General features: G+C 30.3%; 2 protein-coding genes across 3 annotated transcripts in view; one reads left to right on the forward strand and one right to left on the reverse strand.

Moving 5' to 3' along the window:
• Positions 1-1,333: 1,333 nt before the first annotated feature.
• Positions 1,334-2,399, forward strand: LOC136969338 (thyrostimulin beta-5 subunit-like). Its single transcript, XM_067263469.1, has 2 exons — positions 1,334-1,531; positions 2,178-2,399. Exons 1-2 carry the CDS (start codon positions 1,334-1,336, stop codon positions 2,397-2,399), a joined length of 420 nt encoding a protein of 139 aa, XP_067119570.1.
• A 3,281-nt stretch (positions 2,400-5,680) lies between these two features.
• LOC136969353 (thyrostimulin alpha-2 subunit-like) overlaps positions 5,681-26,751 on the reverse strand; it is a 33,651-nt gene continuing 12,580 nt past the window's right edge. For both annotated transcript variants that reach the window (XM_067263483.1, XM_067263482.1), the window contains 3 exons: positions 9,766-9,883; positions 7,861-8,036; positions 5,681-6,191 (listed from right to left, as the gene is read on the reverse strand). In XM_067263483.1, the coding sequence (XP_067119584.1) occupies positions 6,099-6,191; positions 7,861-8,036; positions 9,766-9,868 (372 nt within the window). In that variant the 5' untranslated portion in view covers positions 9,869-9,883 and the 3' untranslated portion in view covers positions 5,681-6,098. The remainder of the gene's footprint in view (positions 6,192-7,860; positions 8,037-9,765; positions 9,884-26,751) is intronic.

Below are 26,751 nucleotides of genomic sequence, written 5' to 3' on the forward strand. Positions count from 1 at the left end.
TCAGTTATTACATCCCTACGACTGTGTAGATTCACACCTTTTCATTAAGTAAATTAAATTATTTCGATCGTGCTCTTCAACCTCCCTTTAAAAAAAAAAAAAAAAAAAAAAAATTCTTCCAGTCAATGTTTGTGTGGGATTTTTTCCTCCATTTAATTAAAATATCCGATTTTTTTCCCCCTTCTTTTCGCCTATTTTGTAGCGTAAGAGATGAACTTTTCGAAATATTTTATATTTCTTCTAAGCATACTTTACCTTGTAAATTGATGTCTCTCGAAAGCTGCAACATTGGTCTTAATGGGCGCGAATTTCATTTTTGCTTCCATTTTATAGACTATAAATTAAACTAATATTGTAAAACGATACTCCTTGGTAAAATCTTTAATAAATTCTTTAAAGAAATAAAATATTTGCCTTATATTAAAAAAAAAAAAGAAAAAGTTTAATAATGGACGAAACTAAATTTCGTATGGTTTCTGTTAACAAAATTTACAGGAAAAAATGGCTAAAATATAGCTTTAAATGACACTTTTCTACGTTGATTTTGTACATTTAAAGAAAGAAGTCCTATAAGAAGAATAGCATCATTTATCAAGTTTATAACTTAAAACTTAAATATAGATTTTGTTATTATTAAAAAAAAAAAGAAAGAAAATAGAAGAAACGTTATTGCTATTTTTAAACAAATTCAGATAGGATTTATTTATTTATTTATTTTTATTTTTAGAATTGTGAATAAAACATTTTGACTGGTAACGCTTGACTTCCTCATAAATATAAATACTCAGTATATAGCCCACATCCAGTTGAATTTAAGTGGAAAGATAGAAAAATCTTTGAACTACGTCACTTTAAATATCTACAAAATCACTGAATGGAAGCATTTTTTAAGTTTATTTGCAAAGTAACTGTCATATCGGTTTACTATTAAACTACTTACCGGCCGTTTAAACGGATAAATGCATTTTTTTTTACTTACTTTTCTACGCAAAAAAAAATATATTTTTTAAATAAAAGTCGTATATAAATCTTTTAAAATTGTTTCGAAAGTGTTTATATTTATTAATTTACAAATATAAGTAATTTTCACTCGGGAAATTACGTTAATATTAAAGCTTTTCCCTTGACGAAGTGTTTCGACGAATACTAAACAGAGCGAATGTTTAATAACTATTGTATAGGGCAAAGGCGTGTTTGTTGTGTTATATTTTATCTGATTAATTATTTAAATGTATTTGCGCGATTATATTTTAATTTATTTTATTTATTTATCTTATTTTTTGTAGTGAAAGAAGAATATAAAAAAGTAAAGTAAAGGATTTCTGCCGTCAGAATGGTCATTCGGGGTTTCTTCTTGACAGCAATGTTGGCGACATTTGTGACAACTTTGTCTGCTGTCGATCCCCTATCCACACTGGAATGCCGCAGAACAGAATATTTTTATAAGGCAACGAGAACGGACGAAAGGGGACGACAATGTTGGGATAATCTTAGAGTCATGTCCTGTTGGGGCAGGTGTGATTCTATTGAGGTAAATTGAAAAATAACACTACATTTTATACAGGAGAATTGAATAATATGCGAAAAATAAGCTTCTGATCAATTCGTTTTGTCGATGTACAACTGAAAATCGGTAATTTACATCGAAATATTGTCAAGTAGCCCCCGTTATAACGCTCATGTGGCGAGACAAACCGAATGTGCGTTATATCAGATAAAAGCGCGTTAACCAATGATAGATATAAACAAATAAATAACGCGATGTATCCGAATCTGCGATATAACGAGGGACTACTGCAAAAGATTCCATTACTTTTTTAAGAATTTATAGCGTAGGAAAACATAAATATGGAAATGTTAAAAAGGGTTAAAACGTGGTTGGCATTTAATAAATGCTTTTTAAAGAAAGTTTTAAGTAGAATCATTATTAAAATTAATGTATGCAGATGTCATAAGCAACATTAGTTTAACATAATGTATAATAAATGAAGTCGTATACGAGAATATAAAGCACGACCGCGAAAACTTTGTAACTATAACGCAAGATAAGTCAATTTTATACAAGTAATGGAACCCGAATTCTTAAAGTTTTATATAGAATTATATAGAGTTATCTTATTTATACGACCTCTCGCCTTATAGAATGTTTTAATTTCGTTTATTTTATATCCTTTCAGATTGCCGATTGGAGGTTTCCTTACAAGAAATCCTATCATCCCGTCTGTATGCATAAAGAGAAGATCTTACGAAGGATCAAATTAAAACATTGTGATCCAGATGCTGGACCAGAATTGAGAAAATATCAATATTACGAAGCTATAACTTGCTCTTGTCAATTTTGCGAAAGCTCAACGGCGAGTTGTGGTAACGTAATACCTTACAGAAATGGGAGACGTTAATATTTAAAACTTAAAAAAATAATAATAAAAATAAAAGAGAGAGAGAGAGAAAAAGAGAAAAAATAATAATAAATTCCTCCGTTTCTCCCCCCCCCACACACACACACAAAAAAATAAAATTTCGTTTTTATTTTTTTTCGTTTTTCGTCTTAAAAAAAACCACGCACTTTTTTGCCATTCCTCCCACCAATAAACGGTCTTGGATTTTTACAGTCCGTGACGAAAGCAAATCCGGTCCAATCAGAATTAAAAACAGATAATTTAGGTAGGTGTTCTTTAATTGGTCGAATTTGAATTTTAAATTTAAAAATAATACAGTATATACATATATATGAATGTAAAGTGGATTTATGATGTTAACTCTTAACGATATTTTCTTCTTTTCGTTTTTTAACGAGTTCGGAACATTATATTGAATAAAATATGAAAATGTATCGATAAATTATGCACGACATTAAGCTTAAAAAAAGACTGTTTTTTAATAATAAATTGTAAGAAAAAAAAATGTTTTTTCTCGTCTAACAAATCTTAATTTATATGTTTAAATCGCATGGGGAATATAATCTTTATTCGGAGAAGATTAGGAAAAATTAAATTATGTCTTTTTAAAAATAATAAGTTAAATATATATATTAATAAATAGTAATAAAAGGAAAATGATAAATAAATATCGATAATATCATTTAAAATGTATGACCTTTCATTAAATTTAAACATTAATTGAGACAGTTTGGTGACTTATTGTAAAGCAGTTTATATAAGATAATGAAGTGTTTAGAGAAGAGTTTGTTCTTCGAATTTAATTATACAATGCCGTATATGATAATTAATTATATTCGCTTCCAACTACAATATTTCCCTTGTTAATTTAAAACCGCTGAAAAATTCGAGCCGTGTCTCTGTAACAATTACTTAACATCGTTGCTCCCCCATGTAAGAATTTGTATAAAAATTGCGTTAAAAATAATAAAGCTCAAATTAAATATGCTAAAATAGAGAGTGCATACAAATAACTTACGAGGAAGGTATTTTATTAGATAAAAATGTTCAATTTAGTCCCATAAAACACCTCGGAAAGAATAAAGTAATGCATATTTATCGCTTGTGTAACTAGAGATGTCTTCGGAGGTTGAGAGAAATGTTGTAATTTCGATCAAAAAAGTACGTTATCATCTTGTAGAATGAGGTTTAATTAAGGAAGAAGATACGTTAATGGAGAAGATAAAACCTGTCTCTAGCGTACGAACATTTGATGAACTCTTAGAAAACTCCCACCATTCCTTTTCTTCAAATTAATTTCCACCAGTGATATTTCTAAATATGAAAAAAAAAAAAAAAAAAAATTACTTTACTATTTTAATTTTCCTATCTTCTACATTCTCTTGATATCTCTTTAAATTTGTCAATTAATGCTAAAGACAACTTTCATTTTATCTATGAAATGTAGGATTGGTCTTTTGTTGTGTCGAATGTATTAAAAAAAAATCTTCCCCTGGTTAAAAGTATTATAAAATCCCAAAAAGTATTTAACGAGAATAAAAATCTTTGCGGAAATTTTCTTCGTCTTCTTGTCTTCTATTCCTCATTAACATTTACATCAACAACAAACAACAACAAAAACAACAACAACAACAACAACAACAACATCCTTCGCCTGTTCTAGAATGCTTGATCAGAAGTAACATTTTTATAAAATATAAAAAGAAAAGTTAGAAGACTTTTACAAAATTCGATAAATATTTAATAATAAACTTTAAAGACTTGGTAAATATTTAATTTATTTTTAAATATATTTATTTATGGCCTGTAAAAGGCAAACGTAGTCACGAATATTAATTTATAAACAAAAATGTTAGCAAATAAAAAAATTTAATTAATTGCCAATTAAATCTTCCTTTAACATCGTTATTTAAAATTAATGTTATAAAGAAAATTATTTAATAGAAAAAATATATATTTTTTTAACGTTACACGCTCCATTCTTCTTATTAAAAATATAAACAAAACACTTTTTTTAAAGTAATTTTAACAAGTTTTTTTAAAATAAAGTTTAAAATTTATTAAGTTTTTTTAAAATATTATTGTAAATCTTTTAGGTGACGGATACAGAAATATATTCTTTATATAGAACAGCACCTCTGATTGAATGGCAACTGACAAACAAATTAAGAACTTAATCACTCGCGAATCAAATTCGAAGTTGACAAATCGAATCCTCTGTTAGAAATATGTTAAACAAGCATCGATTTGTAAGTATATTTCAAGAATTTACAACATTTCGTACAAATCTTTGAAATCCCAATTGCGTGACGTTACTTATTACAAGACATCGTATTGTAATTTGAATTTTCCATAAATTTTGCTCTTATTAATCATTAACATATAACGAATCGTTTCGCTACTCTGATAAACAATTAATTGGCTATATTAACTATTAAATTATATTACAAACAGGCTCATTTGCATATTCTCGCGTGTCTTGTAGAAAGGACTTCACACGAAGAAACCGAAAAAAACATTGTTTTTTCAAGAGAAATTTTTAGAAATTTACACCATAAATCTACGTCTAAATACGCTTTAAATTTTTAAATATATTTTATATAATTTAATTTATTTTCGCTTGATAACTTTTTGGGAATTTTAAGGTGATCCACGTGCTCGTTTAAACCGATAAAATTCCTTTATGTCATCATCGCGAGTTTAAATTGGATAAACAAATACGCAATCGAGAATTTTTGAAATATTATGAAGATATAATCATTAGCAATTGGTAATTTTATATCCGTTTTGCAAGAACGTCAATCAAAGCGATTTAAAAGTAAAATAAAATAAAGCTGGCCACGTTGTTGCTGAACTTTCCTAGAATTCTTTATTTGTTTTTATATCTAACAAATCTTACCATTAAGTCTTCGGGTTGGTTGAGCGATATCAATGGGGTGGAGTGATACGTCCCAAACCAATGTTCCGATTTTCCCGAAAATTTCTAGAAACATTTTCCCCTAATACCCAAATTTCCCTGAAAAATTTCAGAAATTTTCAACAAAAGACACAAGAGTTATTAAGCTTCAAATTTGGCGAAAAAAAGTCGTTCTCCCCCACACACATAGGCATTAACACCCATACATACAGAAAAATCGCCATCTTTTTTGAATTTCTGGACGTTTCAAGGTCCTCCGAGTCCGAAAATATAAGAATCTCGGTAGGGGTCATTTTTTGAACGATCCCTCTGTTATACATAACCGCCGATAAGTACGTAAACACAATAAAAACACATTAAAACATATATTGCATTAATTTTATTGCCTTTTTTTAAACATTAACGGCAACACGTCACTACATATAATAATATAATTCCCGTACATCACTGACGAAGGAACACGTTTAAATGATATCTGACGTTAAGAAATGAAAATGAATCAATGATATCTTACTTCAAACAACAGCAAATGTTATTAATTTTTTTCTAAGATGTACATTCGTTCACATGTAAGGTGATATAGAAAGATAATTTCACGTCAGAATAACCATAAAGAAATATATTAAGGTATTCTCGGTTGAGAGGTAGGAACGAGTAGAAAATGATGAAAAATAATGAGGATAGAAGAGAGGGGAAAAAAAGAAATGAAAGGGGGCGAGAGGTGCTTCTGTATTATTATTATTATTATTATTATTTTATTTTTTTTTTTTAAATATTTTCATTCAGTCCTTCTTACAATGAAAGCAAGAACATGTTTTAGCCGATTTAAACACCAGATTACGTGTACCCTCGAGACACATCACCTGTACATTCACCTGTAAATAGAGAAAGAAATAAATATTAATATATATTATTCAACAAGAAAATTATCCGCGTGATATATGATAATATAAATTCCTAAATGTGTGTTCGCTCTTATCGATATTACTACAGAATCGTAAATTACATCAGAATCCAATTTTATTATATCAAATAATGAATAATTGAGTCCGATGTCGTGCCTTTATACTATAGAATATATTGTTTATTATTGTTTTTTTTCGTTATATCGAAGGGGAAAAAATACGTAAACAGATCTCAAGACAATTCTTTCTTGGAAAAATATTCCAAGTCCCCTTAAGTTATAAATAATTCATGAATTTTGGACATATTTTCTTGGAAAGTAAAATTGAACGGGAAGAAATCTTTGCCTTATTTTCTTCTTTATCTTCCAGGAATGTTTATTAAAATAATTAAGGTAGAACGTCGGTAAAGAATTTTACACACGTTTCTGCTTAGTTTATTGCTCGATAATTTAAGAAATGATTTAAAATATAGCCCTTGTTAAACATTATTTAAGTAGATTTTTCTTGATTAAAATCTTTCATAATTTATTAGCCTATCTGTTACCTCTAAACACAATGTATCGTTGCCGATTTAAATATGCTTAATACTTAAATCATTAAACGAAGTAAACAACGTTGTTGAGCAATTATTAACCAGCATAAATATATAGACATTATTGAGTAACAAACTAAAAATATATATGATGTGGGCTACATTAAGTAGCTTACATTTTCAGTTTGTTACTCAATCATCTGTGCATATATACATATTAAACCTAAAAAAAAAAAAAAAAAAACATTTAAAATAATAAAATTATCGAGAGAAGAATATTTTTCCTTAATTTCCTCCTTGTAATATTTACCAAAATTCGATTTTTTACGCATTATCTTAATATTGAAAAAGTTTATCTCCTTTCTGACGACGTCAAAGCTTTGGGAAATTCGATAAATATGTAAACGATGTTATGTAAATAATTTCTAACTGTAGAAGTAATTTAAGTAACTTCTTCGATTTCCAAGGAAATATCCAGAGGCTTTTACAATTGAAAATATATTTTAAAGAAGCGTTACAAGTGCTTTTCGTGCCTAACTGTCGAAGACACGGTGTGAACGTCCGCTGATGTAACGCTAACTTTAGTGTTATTTCTAGGTTTCTATGCGTTAAAAACAATCCCCAATTTAAAAAATATATATACTTTAAAATCTCTCCCGCTTAGTTTGATTCGTTTGATGTATTTCTTTTAACTGTTTTTCTCCAATTTTTTATCGAATAAAAAGAAATACTAGCACCAATGCCCGTTAAGTAAGTAGTTAGTAAGAAAATATAATTTAGGGGTTTATATTTTTCGAGAGGAAATTATATAAGAAACAAGAAATTTTATTTTGCAAACATCAACCAGCACTTCTTTGCAAATAGATGATATTCCAAACATATTAATATTCATTCTTGGTGTCATATCTGTGTCTCTGACGTGCTATCAATCTTGATTTACGTGTGAGGGGGTGGCCATTTATACCTTTTCTAAATTATCTCGCGGGAATTACCGGCCGTTGGCTAATATAGTTATTTTTGCCACGTTTAATTGGATAATGTGTTACGGTGATCCAATTAATCAAACTGAAAGTAAAAATTTACAGAGTAAGGATAATAATCACTTACGTCTTCTGTTTCCATAATGTTACAGCAATATCCCATGGATGTAATTGCTTGATGAGGATTGATTCTTAGAGTCTCTTCGGATGAAGGAATCGAAAACGAAACACAGAATCCTCGGCAGGCATTTGTAGTGATATCGAACTCCACACAATCTGGTATACTAACCCTTCTTGTATGCCCTAATATAAGAGAAAATTAAATATTTTTTTATTATTTCTTATTAAACTAACACGTTTATTGCATTCGCGCCTTTATTTAAAAAGAATCAGACAAGTATTTTAAAAAATAGCAAAATATTTAGTAAACAATGGTAATAGTACAGTAACACAATACTAACAATAGTAAAGTATTTAGTAAACAATAGTAAATACAAATAGCATAGTAACACAATAGTAAAGTATAATAGTCTTTTTAATAAAAGCATTATATTCACAGTAAGTAAGTGAAATTTATTATATTTTTAAAAATACCATCAAATATTCTAAAAAGAAACGATCGTACACCAGAATTTTTATTAGATTTACATAAAGGTTATTTCCAAAATATAAAATAAAGGTAAGAAATTTCATAGAAATAAGAAAATATATATATATATATATATATATATTCAATTTTTTTTATACCCCTCAATAATTCATATAAATATAAAACATTATCTAAATTTATACGGATGATAAATTCTAAGTTTTATCCCCAATGCCAGATGAAAAGCCAAACTTTTATCTGGTGTAGAAGAAGTCGGCCATTATTATCTGGCATTTTTGTTATTCAGATTCTGTTGACGGATGCATTTAACTTCATTTCGCATCGCAGCTGATGAAGTGTACAAAAAAGAAATTGCCATAGATTCCAGTCGATTGTTGTCTCCGGAATGCTAAAGACGTCGACGATAGAAACGGGTTGAGCAGAAATGGTCTCTTGTGTAAAACGTTTTTGTACTTCTGTTTAAGTACGAAGCTTACGCAACTGCCAGTGAATAATAAATGTCTCCGGTGCATTGCTTCATCTCTCTCATACACAAGCATTAAATTCCATCTTTAAAGAGCCCGAAAAATGATATGCAAATTACTCTATAACATCTTCCGTCAATTGCCGTGACGTCAATAAAACTGTTTATAACTTAAAATAGTTTTAATTGATAAATAGTTTCCTACGTCAGCCTAATATTTTTAAATGGACAACCGATTGATGTAATTACCAATAGCAGATTGGAGAAAATGACAATGCTGTAAGGATCTTAACGATTGGGTAAACTCTATTTTTAGGCCTTTTAAATCGTGGCAAACGTTAAATACTAGAAGAACTATTCAAAAAGTTAGCTTTTTTTTAATTAAAAACTTTTAAAAAATAGTTGAAAATACTATTTCTAATCAATCGACAATTAGTAATTACGAAAATGGATAACGTGTGTTAAATTTACCCGCCGTTGAAATAAAAATGTATTGATTGGGGGTGTAAAATGCACTCGATTAAATACATCACCGAGTGTCAACTGTCAATACGCATATAACAATGGGAAATTATTATGGAAAATGTGTTTTGATAAAGTTAGAAACACACAAGCGTAGACCTATATTTATCAATTAATCTGATGTTTATTAATAGTCGCTTCCTTAACGTTATATTTGATTGTTGCAACGAACTTATCCTATTAACAGTTACTGAATGAGTACTGACAGTACATTAACGGCTGTTACCTTGCTTATGATGATCGTTGGCGTTTTGCTTTACGACGGCAATTAAACGTTTCCTATTAATAAAATAATCCGTCTTTTGTCGTATCTAATATAAAAGACCACTCGACATGCAAAAATTCTACCGTAAAATTCTTTAAACCGGTAGTTTTCTGGATATTTTATCTCAAAAACTAAAATAATATATATATATTATTTGTGTGTGTTTACGTACCGACTTTATGGCATCCGCTCCTTTCCCAGAAGTAAGCCTGTACTTGGATGCACAGGAAACAAGAGTAAAAAATCCAAAAGTAGGTCTTTGAAATCGAAATCATGCTTGATAAATAAAACTGTAAAAAGAAAAAGAAAGAAATACTCTTGTTAAAATCACTTATAAATATTTTCTTCAAACCTTACAAAACTTGTAAATATGATAAACGTGATTTAAACGCATAAACAACTTTAGATATATAAATACTCGTGTTAAAACACTTCTTAAATACGAAAAACAACATTTTATATTTATAAATCAACGTTTTAATTCGTTTATTTGCACTTATATGTATTTATTTCTGTATTAAGTATAGCGAAATTTACTATTAAAACGTTTGCAGATTAGTTCCATTTTTAACTGTAATTTTACATCCAATATTATACCTATATATTCAATTTCTTTTTTTTTTAAATCAGAAGCGCAATCGGAGAAGGGGCAAGGGGAACCTCGCTTCTCCTTCCTCTTATTGCGCCACTGTGTTTTATACGAATCTAAAAGATGCACAAATATCTACTAAATACTATAAATAGTCATTCCAGACTATCGAGGAAAAATGACAACTTCTGAACGGATGATGACACCTGTGAACACTTTATTACAGTAAGCAATGTTGTGGTAATTCTCTTCGTTGCAGATAAATATTAACTCCAAATAACACGTCTAGGGTAAAAGAAATAGAAAATTTAAGGCACTTTTGCTCATCTTGTCTAAATGTATGGACAAGATGGTACACCACAATGCCTGTCTTGTACACATAATGAACAGGATGGTATATGAGAAAAAATAAGTGTGTGGTTTAATTGTCTTTAACCACAACTCCGAATTGTTTCTATTGTTGAATTTCGTGTATATGTATATATTTGTTTTGTGTTTCCCCTTTGTGGTTCCTTCTGTTTGCGATGTATTTATATACTCCAGAGCGAGAAAGTAATGTAATCTATAATTACCATTAACGGATGGATAAAGTTTCCGAAATGTCGGCTACAGTAGAAAATTATATTTATACATTATACGTAGACAAGACGGGTATATCCCATCTTCTATGCCCGTTTTTGACAAGAAAGTCTAGCAAACTACCAAACTCAATGTGACACGTGGAATAAGATCAATATACACGCATACCTCATAAATGAAGTTACGGCATTAATAATGCACTCGGTACATTCTGTAGATTTTATAATTCGAGAATAAAATAGGCGCAGGGCCTCCGAAAGTTTGTACGGAACCAGGGGCAAAACTGGCCCCTGTTAGTTAGTGAACTCCTCTTGCCATTTTTTTTTTTTTGAACAAATAAAATAGGTAAAATGTTTCTTTATTAATAAAAAGCAATCTTAAAGACTTTGGTTTTAAATATCTGGTCTCGGCTTTCATCTATCTAACTCTGTTCTTGAGATTCAAGAAGAACAGACAAACGAACGAACGACCGACAGTGGAAATTTATAGGTTTAGAATTTTTTCAAATTGCAACCCAAGCTTGTCAGAAATTATACTCAACGCCATCAAACTCCGACTTTATACGAATTGAATGAAGAGATAAAGAGAATTTTTTTTTATTCTTTTCAAAGTGTCTTTGATTGTGGAATTCCTTCCCAGCCAATCTGGATTGAATAATTTTGTCTCTATATTTTCGATCTTCGTAGACGATTTAACAAAGAGAAGAGAATAAAGAAAGTTCCGTAGTGAATAAAGCAATTCGGGAAGGCGGTGGATTATTTATTGTCAAAAGAATTACATTTAAAGAAGGGAATTGAAGAAGTAAGTTGAAAAAGGATAGTTTCTAACATTGTAATTGCCACCATGGTTCGCTTTTAAATTACAACTGATTGTTACTTGATGATATTTCCGAAAAGGGGGAGTAGGTTGACTCCTTATCACCCGGGAATGTCCACTGGCTGTTGACAAGTAAAGAGGACACACACAACAGAGTCGTTGACTCTTTCATCACTTTGTTTAAATTTAATAATAATCCTAATATAATAATATCGTGCTCTCATTCCGACCGATAAACAAAGGTGAATGATCATTCGGACAAAGAGTAAACTAAAATTATAGATTTAAATTTATAAAAACAAAGTTAAAGTAGTGTTCCGTACGTAAAACTATCAATAGATAAAGCTGGAAAATTAATCCATTTTCTCCAGGGAATTTATAAAGTGGCATTATAAGTCATTGTCTTGCGTTTTTCGGTATGTTTTTCTGCTTAAAAATCGATTTTTTTAAAACGTTTTATTTGTGCAATATCCGTGTTAAAATAATAATAAATAATTTCCAAGACGGGTTTATTTAAATAGCACTTTTTTCTTATTTTTCTTACGAAATTCGAGGTAAATGCTTTTATAAATGTTTATAAACCTCGTAAAGTTTCAAATTTCCTTTATTTTAAGGTAAAGAAAGAGAAATATTTCTCTCTCTTTTTGTATTTATATTTTCAATAATATCGCCACTCGATTGCAAAAGATTCAGAAATGGAAATTCCGTTTAAGGCATTCTTAATAACTTTCATACTTAAAAAAAATAAACATTTTTAAAGTTAGCTCTCGATATTCCTCTGTTAATTGTGGTCTGTTTAATGAATAGGGCTTGCGACGATCGATATAAGAAAGCTTTACCTGTTGACCGTTATCTGAAAAGATAATCGAAAGAACAGTTTCCAATTAGTGGCACCTTTAATTATGTTCTTTTCTAATAAACTCTTACCCCCAAAGACAATCAATAGCGCTTACTTTTCTTAAATATCCTCTAGGTGATTGCATCAGGAAACGAAAATAATAATAATATGTACAATAATAATGATGTTTTGCTATACAAAACCTTCTGGTCGTACTTGAATTGTATTCAAATTGAAGTCATTAAATGATGTTTTCGTAAGTTACTAGGAGTAAAAATAAATAACATTTTCCCATTATTTTTCCTCTTCTGTATTGCCGATTTCTGCGTACTTATCGTGGTTTTCGTCAGGGTGAACGTACTCAAAAATCACACTTTCAACTTAACCTTATCCACTTTCTCGTTCGCGTGTATGCACATGACTAAGAAAGTAGATAAATTTACCAAAGTATAAATTTTAAAATACATATTCTCCGGTGAATAAATTTCCCATAAAAAAAGTAAACTAAACAAATTTTTAAAGTAGAATTTTCAGCAAGTTTCTCTTCTATTTTTATATAAGAGTAGACCCTATATAAGCGCAATACATGTGTATAGTCCCGTACAAATTTATAAATCATACATAAGAAAGAATTCCAATTACTCCTACGTTGTTTTTTTAACCGACTAAATATTTAAAATTTAATAATTTTCATTAGAAAATCATTTTATTAATGCAAATAACTTCAGAAAAACATACAAATGAAAGGAGGGGAAAGAGATATTATTTATATTTGGTGTAGCAATGAAAATCAATTCTGGTGATGTTTTTCTTTTGTTTTTTGGCAATTAGAAGACGTTTCATCCGACACAAACACCTTGTTAATGTAGTTTCCTTCGTTCTTTTCGAGAGATGTTGTGCGTCTCGATGTCCCTCGATACATACACACAACACTAGGAACAAGCAAAATCACTCAAACTATTTTATTTAACTTCTCATTAAACTAATGAGGGGAATATTAAATCAATTAGTATCGGCCGATACTGCACTTGTTTCTTCCTGTGGGATTCCTTAATTAATAACAATAAAGAAGGTATCCTATGCCATCTAGTGAGCTTCGATCGAATTATTTTATTAATAAAAGTTTATTACTAAGAAACGATGAAGATTATATTTATTCCTTTAATGATATTCTATTCGAGTGTTTTCATTTTGATGTATTCCAATTAGAACTTCATTAACAATACGAAGTTCTACGGACGAAATCGGTAAGAGTTAATGTGCCGCATTAGTCAATACGGATTTCAACTCTGATGTGTTGTTACCGAATAATAAAACACGTTAAAGATTATGGATATAATTGGGGGAAATGTATAAGTAAAACACGCGTGAACTAATTTCCGTTTCTTTAAACGCATTTCTAAGCATCTGCAAATGGAACTTTGTATCCATTTTTAGGAAAGAAATCGTAAATTCAAGGTTTCTATTATTTCTTTTATATAAAGTTTGCATTACCCAATTACGTGGTACGCATCGAAATGAAATAAACACTGCTTAACTTTGCGTGTTTGTAAGTAACGAACTATACCATTGGTTCACTTACTTAGCTGCTTGTCACTTAGAAGCGCCCCATGGTTTTTAATCACTGCAATTAATTATATTCTACTTTCGTACGGCACCGAACGCTCACTCTATTCAATATTTCACGATTACGCGGTCATTCTGTAAAACATACCTCGTGTTTCGTGCTCGTCTTTTCATTCTGTAAGCAGATATTCCACGTAATGAGTGTTCGTTCTCGCGTCAACATTATATGTTAAACAAATAAAATTTAATAAGATGCGGAATTGTATTCCGAGACAACTGAAGATAATTAATCTAATAAAAATGAAAAATAACTCGTCGGATGATTTTGCAGCCGTCTTCTCGTGTAAATATATTCCCATAATCTAAATCCGCCATCCGAATTAAAACAGTCTTTCGTCTCTCTAAATCCATTCAAGAGATGGTTAATATTACCTATGGTTCCAAGATGGCTGCTCGTCTCCGATTCCAGCAAATAGAAGAAGGGAAACAGTGGGGACGCACGTTCTAACCTAACCTAACCTATTCTAATAAATTACCATAATTATTACCAACAAAATTATTAGAATAGGTTAGGTTAGGTTAGAACGTGCGTCCCCACTGTTTCCTTGCCGGAATCAGACGAGCCGCCATCTTGGAACCATAGGTAACATTAACCTAAAAGATTAAGGAACGGACGGATGGACGACAGAAGGAATTTATAGGGCTACAATTTTTTATTTTTTCCAAATTGCAGCCAATTTTAAACATAATCATCATCCATATTTGCTTTCTCGAATTTCGATACATCGCCTTTGGATATTTTCGCTTTTTCATAGTCAAAGATAGGCGAATTGATTTTATTTTCTTGTCATTCTTACGAAAAACGTGTTTATGTATCTACATTTGAAACTAATTCATTGATGAGTGGAGTGCTTAGCGTGGGAAGGGAAAGTAGGAATTTTTCTAAGAAATGAAATCCGTCATAATCGATACGTCAAAAAAATATTGATGTTTACACTGAACGATAAAAGAATTCATTCGGAAACACTACTTTCATGCTTTTGTTAAGTGTCGTTGCTTGTAGTTTCCTCTCTTTTTCTTTTTACTTTCCAGGCTGTTATATATAACAGAGAAAAAGTATGCAAAAATTTCGGTTTTTTTCCTCTGTCTGTCTGGATGTTAGCGTGTGTGTGTGTGTGTGTGTGTGTGTGTGGATGGGACGATCTTGTCCACCATGTTTGAAGCTTAATAACTCCCGTGCTTTTCGTCGAAAATTTCTGAAATTTGGCAGGGAGGTTTCTGTATTAGGGAGATCGATGCTATTAAATTTCGGTGGTTAAAGGTCGAAGGAGTGGGGAGATAATGGCGGTCGTTTATATCTCCAGTAGGGTCGGACTTAATGAAGATTTTATTCGTTATTAGCATTTACAATTTTTTTATAAAACCCGTCCCTACCCAGAAAATTAAGCTTTTTGCCATTTTATAATAGTTAAAAATATAAAAATGTTTTTAATAAAATATCATAACAGATGGCGCCACCAAATGTTGCCGGGAAAGTTAAGCAACTGGTTGCTGGATTTTTCTTAATTACAGAAATTGAAAATTACACGAAATAAATTAAAATATTTCAAAGTTTAGAAAACTTTTGGTAAAGTAAGTTTGTTTCTTTCGTTGTTGACTTGAAAGAATAAAGGAAGAGACAGTCGTAAGCCAATATCAGACCCAATAGTTGAATTATTGATGAGAAGAGATTCACTTTTAATTTTGTTTTTGCTTTATATATATATATATAAATTTATTTTCTAAATGTTAATACCGGTATATTTATTTATTTTTAACTTTTAACAATTTTATTCCACGATTTAATTTTTATACGTGCATATTTATAAGTCTATGTAGTAAATTTACAAGAACATTATCACCGTGTTCTTATATTTTAATTTAAAACAAAAGTTATATAAATTATTTTTATGATTAAAATAGAAATTCATTTTTATAATTCAAAATGTTTTTTTTTCATTTTTAATATTAAAAAAAGTTTTAATATTTTAAAAATCACAGTTTTTAGAATATTATATGATTTTTTATTATTATTAAATATATTTCAATTTAAAAAATGATTTTGTAATGAAAAATTTTGCTGTTTAAATTATTATTTTTTCACCAAACAATTTTATAAGTATAAAGTTTTATTAAATATAAATATTTTTCAGATTTTTCGGTAAAATATATTCCGAGAAAATGATAAATATCGAATCTAAAAATCTTACAAAGCGCTAAAAATAAAATTAAATCTTCGCATAAAACAAGGAGGAAAAAAAAAATAATAATAATACTATTTTTAAAGCTAATTCCTTACAAAATCCATTCACGATTTATTCTATTTTGCTTGATTTAACGGGAGATTACTTATCCTGTAAACGTTTTATTGCCGCTTCTATAAACGAAAATACAAAGAAAAACTACAAAACTTATTGATTTTTCGTATTATGTAAGTAGCAAAGGGTCCAGTTTGTACATCAGCTTATCCTATTCTTCTTCGTTAATTAATTATATTATGTCAATACTTTAACTTGAATAGCATTAGGAATTTATAAGCACCCCTTTCAGAATTTGTAAACCCGAAAATTTCTCGATAAAACTCTTATATTTTACCTGTTTAAAAGTTTTATAGGATGATCCCGTAAGATTAAACACATTATTTAATAACTAGAACCGTTAAAAGAAAAGGAAACGGCTGAAAGATTAACGTTCTAACCTAATTATTTTGATAAGGAAATGAAAAGATGTCGAGAAGAATCACGGGGTCTAAGAATTATGTTTCTTGTATCATCACGTGCTTGGAAACAGTACGTGATACAAACAATACGTGGATAGGCATCGGTAATAGGCATCCTTCCAACTGACTTGATTAATTGAGGAAGGAACAATTGCAAAAACTGTTAATACCCCTTTTAAAAAATGTTATTTATTTATAGTTTTATATAAATAAATTTCATAGAAATACAATTTTTTTAAAATATTTTTTTCCTTCTATTCAGTGAAATTCATGTGAACGGTTTCTTACTATCGATCACTTTAAGATTGCTTTACAATTGAATTTTATTGTTGAATTCACTCGCTTTACCTATGTATTTTTCATATGGTACTTTCTATGAATATATATATATATATTCATAGAAAGTTTAAGCCAATTTTACTATAAATTTGAACTTTTTACTTTTCCGGCTGTTATACATAACAGTTTGTATATTAGGAACATTGATACTATTAAATTTTGGCGGTTAAAGGTCGACGGGGTGTTGAGATACAGTGGGTCACGTGCCGTATCTCGAGAGGGATTGGACTTAATGAAGCTCCTTATTAGCATTTACAATCTTTCATAAAACTCAACGCAACCTCTATTCTCAAAATTAAGCAATTTTACCACTTTATAACATAAAAAAGTTATTTTTTAATAAAATCTCGTAACAGATAGCGCAACACACAACTTTAACTCAAGCCGGGAAAGTTACGCAACTCGTTGCTGGATTGATATTTTTTTTAATTAAAACATTGCTCTCGTGCAGATAATTAGAAAATAATTTATGCAAAAATAATTTTAAGTTTATTTTTCGAAATTTCTTTAGAAAATTCGGAAGAAAATAAATCTATTTTTAATGTAAGAAATATTAATAATAGAAATGTCAATTAAAAAGTCAGCGTGTAGTACAAATGCTCCTGACGTTTTCAAGATTGACTATTATTTTCAATAATAAAAAATAAAATAAAATAAATGTTAAGGTTACATGTAGGTTGCTTCCTACATATAAAGTTAATATAATATAAATCGTATACAATGTAAGCTATAACTTGCGTAACCAAACAAATAACTTTACGTTCAAAAAGTCAATTTGTTATCTATTGCATCCGTAACAAATGTTTACAAAGCTTTCATCCTATTAATATATCAGTAATGAATATTATAGTGGACGAATATGCAGGAAATAAATTGAATTCTACCGATTATAACTCAATTATAAAAATTCATTTGTATGACGTCGTGCCTTTACAACAGTAAATTTCATAAACTAATTTCCTCTCGTGTTTATTCGCTATAAATTATTCCACAATATATAAAATTCCAAATAACTGCCACCTCTGAACGGCGGCCATTTTCTTTTCGGGAACGTTCATTTTTGAAATGCATACAAAATAACTTCTACTCGCGTTTATCACCAAAGAATCCAACAATTAAACAAAATAACCTCTAAGCAACGGCCATTTATCGTCTTCTCGTGGTTTACAGGTTTGGCTGTATATAGGCCTATATTATTAATTAAACATTTAAAAAACCCTAGGGAAGAAACGTGAGCCAACAGAAGTAGTGTTTGAATTTTTGACGTCGTGCATGACGTCATTGGGATCACGATATCGTCAATTCGTGACAACACACACCCACATATTTCATGATAAATTTTGATAAATTAGCTATAAGAAATTAAGTTAATATAGAAAACACGAGAAATATTTTTTCTTTAAATCTTTCTTAAAAATTATAATTAAAAAAAAAAATTGAAGTCTTAAATATTTTAAATATTAATTTTTCAACTTCATAAATAAAATATTTCTAATTTGCTGTAAACAATATAAATAAATATAGAAAAAATTGCGAACTTAAATCTCTTATAAAATTTTTATTTAAAAGATATAAATTCTATTCTATTCAACGTGGATAAATAAATATATATATATATAAATCCGTTTCTTCTATTTTATAAACATATTTTATTAAAATCCTATAGAAAATTATAAAAACTGAATCCTTCTGTTATTTTCTTATTTATTCAACAAGCTGATCTATTGTTTTATTTGCATACTGTTTACGTATTTTTATTTTCCTGGCTGTTGTATATAACAAAGGAAAAAATTATCTTTCCCAAGATTTTTACATTTTCGGACTCGGGGACCGAGTCCAAAAATGGAGGGTCCCCTTCAACGTCCCTTCATGCCAAGAAGTCGGGGTTTTTTCTGTATGTATAAATGTTTGTGTGTGTGTAGGAAGCAAGATTTTGTTCATCCAATTCGAAGTTTAATAATAATTCCTGTGCCTTATGTCGAAAATTTTTGAAATTTTACAAGAAGGTTTGTTTATTAGGGGTATTGATGCTATTAAATTTTGGTGGTTTAAGGTCGACGGGATGGGGAGATAAAGGGGGTCGTGTTGTATCTCCGGTAGGATCGGATTTAATAACGATTTTACTCGTTATTAGCATTTACAATTTTTTTTTTATAAAATCCGTCCCTACCCTCAAAATTAAGCTTTTTGCCCTTTTATAATACAGTAGAGCATCGTTATCCGACCCCGATTAACTGACTTATCGGTTAACCGACCGCGTTCTAGTCGGCAAATTCAAATGTCCGCTAGTGATGTGCGCTACAATATTTGGTTATGTCTTGGCTACTTTAATATTATTTTTGTTAAATTTTTGCATGTTTTAGCTGGCAGCACTGACTCGACCATGAAAGGGAGGCTAGTATTTAAACCAGGCCTAATACACTATACTAATAATGCATTTTTTCATACTTTTCGGTTATCCGACTTTTCAGTTATCCAACCAACCCCAGTCCCCAATTAAGTCGGATAATCGATGCTCTACTGTAATTAAAAATATAAAAAGTTTTTAATAATAAAATATGATAACAGATGGCACCACGCACGCAATTTTAAACGTTGCCGGGAAATTTAAGCAACTGGTCGCTGGATTTTTTTGAAAGTCGACAAGAAAGAATTATGCTACTTCCCAAAGTGCTTAACTTGATTATCTACTCTTAGGATGAGTGAAGTAAAATAACAAAATGGGACATTAAGCATGTTGATCCGTAAGAATGTACCCTCGCGGGAACAATTTATTCTTTAACAGCAAATTGATCTCATCAAGAATTAGTTATATCTTAACATTTGAAGTAAGAGTTTCCTTCGTCGATACTAAGAATAGCGAATGAGGAAATTAAACGCGAAATAGTATCTGAAAGTGCTAAATTAATTCTTAATAAGATGATGAGTTCTTTAGTTAATTAAAATAATTTGAGTAAACAGCCTGTTATTTAATAATAGAGCGTTGCTGTCTGTTGTATTTGCCCTCTAGGATTTGAAATTAAATTCGCGATTTGGATTTGTTTTTTCCTTTTTAATTGCAATCGTGAATAATTGATTGCGGAATTATCTTCGTATACGCCTCGCTAAACAGTTGAATTACACAATGGATCGCTGTTTACATATTGAGTATAACAAAATGTGCAAAGACACGTTAAATATAAAAGTGTCAAAGAAATACAAAGAACAAATAGAAAAAGCTGGCAACGTTGTTGCTAGCTTTTTCTATTTGTTTTCATCCCTAATAATTGATAGCATTACTTTCATAAGTCTCCAGATTGGTTCGGAAGATATTAAGAGGAGGCCATATCTCCATAACTAATGGTCCGATTTTCCTGAAAATTTCTCTTTCATACTCAAATCTTCCTATAAAATTTCTGGAACTTTGACAGAGAAATTCTGAAAAAAGACACGGGAGTTATTAAGATTCAAACTGGACGAAAAAATCGTGCATCTCCCCACGTACACACGGGAAAAAACCCCAAGTTTTGCACTTCTCGACGTTTTAAGGTCCTCCGAGCCCAAAAATGTAAAAATCTTGATGGTCATGTTTTGACCGATCGCCATACTTTCCCTCTGTTAACAGCCGGAAAAGTAAAACTAGTACAGACACATCAACAGGACGTAACATGTCTATAAAATAATCATACTTCACGATTGATCGATCTTATATTCCAACCGAATCACAACCGGAAATATGTAAAAGTGATGACAAGAAAAGCAAATGTCATCGAGTATTAATAGGCATAACAGAAAGTGAATAAAGCGATTTATGTTATGCAGATAGAAATAGAAAATTCTGATGAAAGAAAAATCCAATTCAGATGATAAATTGTAACCTCTTCCACTAATGGTGCAGAATATGAAAGGAATCCCATTTATCTAATCCATTTACTTTTTCATCTCTGTTAGTCTGTTCGTGTTTACATATTTTTATAATGTTTAAACGATTTGCTTTCTATTCTTACAGATTATCACCTCTATAAAATCATAACTCGATGCAAATATAAATTAACCAATTTTAATTATGAGGATCTACGATATTTATTATAATTACCAGCATTCATTGCCGATAATCTCAATTAAGATTGATTAAAAACTACAGGAAGTATATTAAATTTCAAGCTGACAATTTGTAGATGGTTTGAAACAAATATCTATAACCGTTCTAGAATTCTCATCTTATAAATAACTGAAGCATGAATTAAAACATATCAGGTATTACTCGTTAAAAATGTTTAGCTTAATGTCTATTGGTAGAATATAATATCGTAAAAGTTACATATAAAGTAAGTAATAATTACTATAACAAAAAATCAAGGCAAATTTAGTAATACAGTACAGTCTCAGTAATCCGGCCGTCCAGTATTCCGACGGCTCTGGTATTACCCGCTGTTGCTGTGCGTTGCGTCGATGATCGATGGCTTCGAACATCGATTCCAAGATGGCGTCGTATGCACTATGTAGTTATTGGCAGCAGGCGCATATCCAGAATATTTTACCACTGTTTATCTTATAGTGTCCAGTTGAGAAGAGATAGTTTGATTCTTTTTTGTGATATACCGTATTTCCTCAATTAAACTGTAGGGGTTAATTTCTTTAAAGCGTATGTATCATCCAGGATTTATAACCTTGCAACGGGAGACGAGTGGGTAAAAATTTAGAGAAATATCTTAATCTTCCGAGCTATCGAAACCATTTATTGACTGTATTCATGGAACACGGCTACAACTTTTAAAATAATTCCTGTTTTTATAGTTAACCCGATTTAGTGTTTTCCAAGTCGGCAATTACGTTGCCATTCGTGTTTGTTCGATGTCGTCGTAGGAATCAAGATCTTGACTACCATCTTCTGGTTCAAACTCATCATTTCTTTTGAAAAGACACGGTGAATTCGAATCAGTTTTCCCAATCACCTTGTGGCCGATTAAGCTACCGACTTACGAACTCCATATAAGCTAGACCAAAACCAGACATAATCACAGAAAAATAGCTAGACCATAACTAGACATAACCATCGATCCATTGTCGATGATTTAACAAACCATGGATGATTTTAAAGCCATCGCACAGCGCTAGTTGCCAAGTCGTAGACAAGCTTCCCACTATTTCAAACTGCAGTTCACACTAAACTTGATCACCTCCCACTAAACGTGGAACGATATCGAGCCCGAAGTTAAACACTGGAGCTTGGGATGATCAGAGGTACTAATCCAGAGAGGTACTAATGGTGCTGCAGCACCCCTATGATATCAAAGCAGATCAGTTTTATTACGGTACTTTAAAATAAATATCAAATTATAATAAATCATATTGCCTGACTCAATTAGTAATACAGTATTACATAACTGTTGGGTAAAGCAATTCTAAGGTAATTGAGTAACATTCTCCGGAAAACGACAGAGGGAACGTGCCTTAGTCCCGAATCTATCTTAAGCAGAACCTATATACTCAAAATACTGAATACGCACTAGGCACATTAAATATTGTTAGACTCGTCATCTTAGGCTGTTCAAAAAGGGTACAGCAGCTTATAACACAATAATACAAAAGCCGTCGTCTGTGTGTGTGTGAATTCTCTATAACTCCTGCAATTTTTGTCCAATCCAGACGAAAGTTTGGTTAGGTTCGTTTTATGTTCCGACGGAAAATATAGGCAACTTATTTAGCGAAAATATTAGCTATAGACTAAACATTTTATTGATTTCGAATCGGTGATGGCAATTACGTTGCAATGACGTCGGTGACCACTTGACGTTCGTGCCCAACCAAGGAATTTCTCTTAAGTTGCACTTTTAAATATTTTGACAAATGGCATATTACTTCATTAAATTCAAAATTTAAACTTAAAAAAAAAAAGCCTCATCATAAAAAGTATCCCGTCATTTTTAACGGGAAATTTGTAGTACTAAATGTAAAAATCAGTCCTCGAAAATTTTAATCAAAATTATTGTCCGTCACACTAAATTTATGGGAACTAAATTTACTAAACTTGGCAACACAATTACCGATAGCGCATCGACAGGTGTTTGTCGGATTGCCGAGATTGTACTGTAGAGATATAAACTTCGAACCTTTATTCAGGTGAACTCGGCCTCCCAGTGGCACGTAGATAAAACCACCGAACACTGGTAGCTAGTCGCGGGTTCGCGCTTGGACAACGGGCTGGTCATGCGGAGTTTTTCGTTTTCTTCAAGTTTGTAGCACCTAAATAGGGGCCAGTTTCCTATAGAAAATCCCCTCGGAAGGCATTCGCCCACGTCTCGCGTTGCCGTAAACAAACTAAGCCAGATGAACTTGGCAATACTCAAATTTTATATCATAATCCTAAAAAGAATAAACGAATTTAAAATATTTATATTTTAAACACTTATAATCAATAAGATTCACAGGGGGATCAGGAAAATAACTGGCATGAGGGGCACCACAATACAAATAATTGTATTATCTCTCTACCTCCTTCCTAAAATAATCCCTGCATGCACAAATTACTAATTAAAAACTAATTTAAGCAATGTACTAAGTTAGATTATGTATAAATATTTGTGAATATTCTCCGAAAAAGCGACAGGGGAGCGAGCACATGCTCGATGGCACTAATCTAAATCCATTCTTAAGCCAAGTGGCCGCTTAAATGAGGTGGCTGATTGTCACTAAGATGGGAATTTGATTAATATTAAAACGTATGCAGTTTTACGGTGGAATTTCCTGATTGACAACATAAGCGAGTGGCCACAGAGGTTTCACTGCATATCTCGTTTAAGTAACTTCTGGCCACGTTGTATATATACGAAATACGAAATAGTTAACAAAGTATCAGAATACTTTTTATTGGCAAATAGATTTGTTATCGTTCTGTTACAACCTGAAAAGACTCGAAACTTCAGAGCAGTTGATTAAACTTTTTAATTAACTTTTATAATCTGATTATATTTCTCATAAAGTAAGCTCAAATCAGCTTTTTGACGATAATGCCACGATAAAATTGAAATACAAAGATCGTAACACTAAAAGGTTCAAATTTCATCAACATCTTTAAAATTCAATATTCTTCAATATGATGCTAAGTTTTAAATATTATAAAAAACATAAATACGGTAAAAAAGAAAGTGGCATTAATAAATATTTTAGTGGATTTCTAATCAAAAACTTTATAAAAAGCAATTATTTATTGCGACACGGTCAAAATGCCGGGCTGCAATTCTTAACCATATTTTTAATTTATTGATTTAAAATATATGCTCTCCACTTCAAATTATTATTACTGGCTGGCCCCCGTACATCATACTTTTCCTTATAACAACAGAGTCGTGCCAGTCACCTATGTAACTCCTTTCGGGTAGTCGGGGAGGGGAATTATAACTCAAGACTGGATGAAGCAAAACTTTTGAAACTTGGCAAAGTCATTTTTATAAGTGGGGATTTTATCCTATTAAATCTAAATAATTATAAATTTTTCACGAAGTTTTGTATAGCAATTCCTGACGTTTCGTCTCTCACCATTTTTGGTATAAATCGTCTCTGTTTTAATCATTAACACGATATTAGGCGGACAGACACACGAATTAACATAACATTAAGCTGACAGATACATAAATTAACATGATATTAAGCGGACAGAATACTAACTTAGCCTTTTTTATTATTATTTTTTAATAAATCTCTTATACTGATATTAAAACGCGAAATGTTATGTAAAGAAGCAATATACGACTAAATAAAATTAGAAATTTATTTTATTTTCTATTTTTGAACGTCTTGTTTATAAACTATATTAAAAAATTCGGTTTTTAAAAAACAATTTGGAATAAAATACGAATTTAGGAATTTAATTATATGTATATGTATCAATTGACTTTTATTTAAAGAGAAGTTAAAAGATTTAAAAATTGATTTGCATGTGAATAGAAAACGAAAAGCCATAGAATCAAAAGAGTTTAATTTAGGGGAAAGGGGAAAGAAGAAAGCATCAATATTAATTTAATTCAGACTAATAGAAGCAGATTTGAGCGAGAGAAAAATATTTAAAGTAAGAATTGTCAGATTAAATAGAAACCCGATAAGTCCATGGCAGAATAAATAAAGAATCCCGTATACAGACTTTGCTGATTGTTTTTTAATCTCTTTCCCTTTTAGAAAATATATATTTATGTGTTGATAATATTGTAAAATCATATTAAAAAAAAAAAAAATACAAATATCGAATGTTAAGAATCCTTTCTAAGATTAAGTTCAAAGAATTGAAATATTTTGAACAATAAATTTCGCATAAATATTAAAATTCCATGCGAAATTCCCAGTTTATCTTTAAGAGAAATCGGCTTAATTGGTGGATTTGGGGGTTTCTTTATCGAAAACTTCCATAAAAGAGTCATCTATTTTAATGGTCTCCTTGCTCCTTATTTGAGGAATCCTTAGTTGCGAGATTAGTTGCAAGATTTGTAGAATGATTGTTTCGATGCCGATAACAAGAGAATACGAGATCGATTTGATCGATCAGCTTTTCTTGTCAATGTCGCGATGACTCCGAATAAATGAAACCCGGTTGAATACATTCAACGTTTTTAAATACGCTCTTTAAATTTAAACCGACGATTCAAATGACCATTTCGATAGCAGAATTTATCTGCGTACAGACAAACCTCCGAACGACGAACAAACGGCCAACGACGGGAAGATAAGAACGGACGTTATATGGAGGTGACCGTTGTTTGGAAGTTATTTCGTGTGCATTTCAAAAGAAAAGTTCCAGAAAAACTGGCCGTCGTTTACAGGTGGTCGTCATTGGAGGTTCGACTGTAATATTAAAAAAAAAAAAAAAAAAAAAAAATTCATATTTCTTCAAAATTTTCTTTAAAAAATTTCTATTCTGTCGTTTAAATATAAGATATTTTTAAATATATTTTTGCTCACAGGCAAATATAAAGATATTTTTAATATATTTTTATTTTTACTCGCCGGAAATATATAAAATGTAAAATATTTTTATATATTTTTGCTCGCTAGCATTAAGTAAAAAAAAGGGGGGAATGTTATTATTAATATCAGATGCTTTCTTATGTTAAAAAGTATCCGGAATACATAGGAAACTTCATTTATATAATGATGTATGTTGTAAAAATTGCAAGGTTAGCATATCGAGAGAATAGAGAATGAAAAATAGCAAATATTTGTAAAGCGAAGAAATATTTGACAAGTTGGAAACAAAATTTATTTTTGTAAAGAACAATCGACTGATTTGATTTTCAAAACATTCGCTCAAAGAATGACAAAAACTTTCCCTTAAAGCACAGTTTTTTTCTTTTAAAATCGCTATTTAATGTTTGATAAATTCGGATATTTAATACCTTTTCGTTTACGAAATTTTATTCTTGTTGTCCAGCGAAAAAAAAAAAAAAAACCTAAAATAGCAAATTTACAAGAGAATCGAGTAAATTATTCTAGGTACCTTCATAACTTAATATTATAGAATAATTACATTTTATATACAGTATATATATATATATAATAAATCTATACAATGTTGTATTGTAGATACATAACAGCTTATTATTCTAGAATACTTACGAATATTATATATTTTGTTATTGTATGCTCTAGAATATTAATAAACATTCTACAACGTAGAACAACAGAAATTTCTTAAAAAATTAAT

The sequence above is a fragment of the Centruroides vittatus genome, unplaced genomic scaffold (genome assembly GCF_030686945.1).
Source record: "Centruroides vittatus isolate TY-2023 unplaced genomic scaffold, ASM3068694v2 contig_1776, whole genome shotgun sequence".
Classification (NCBI taxonomy): domain Eukaryota; kingdom Metazoa; phylum Arthropoda; class Arachnida; order Scorpiones; family Buthidae; genus Centruroides; species Centruroides vittatus.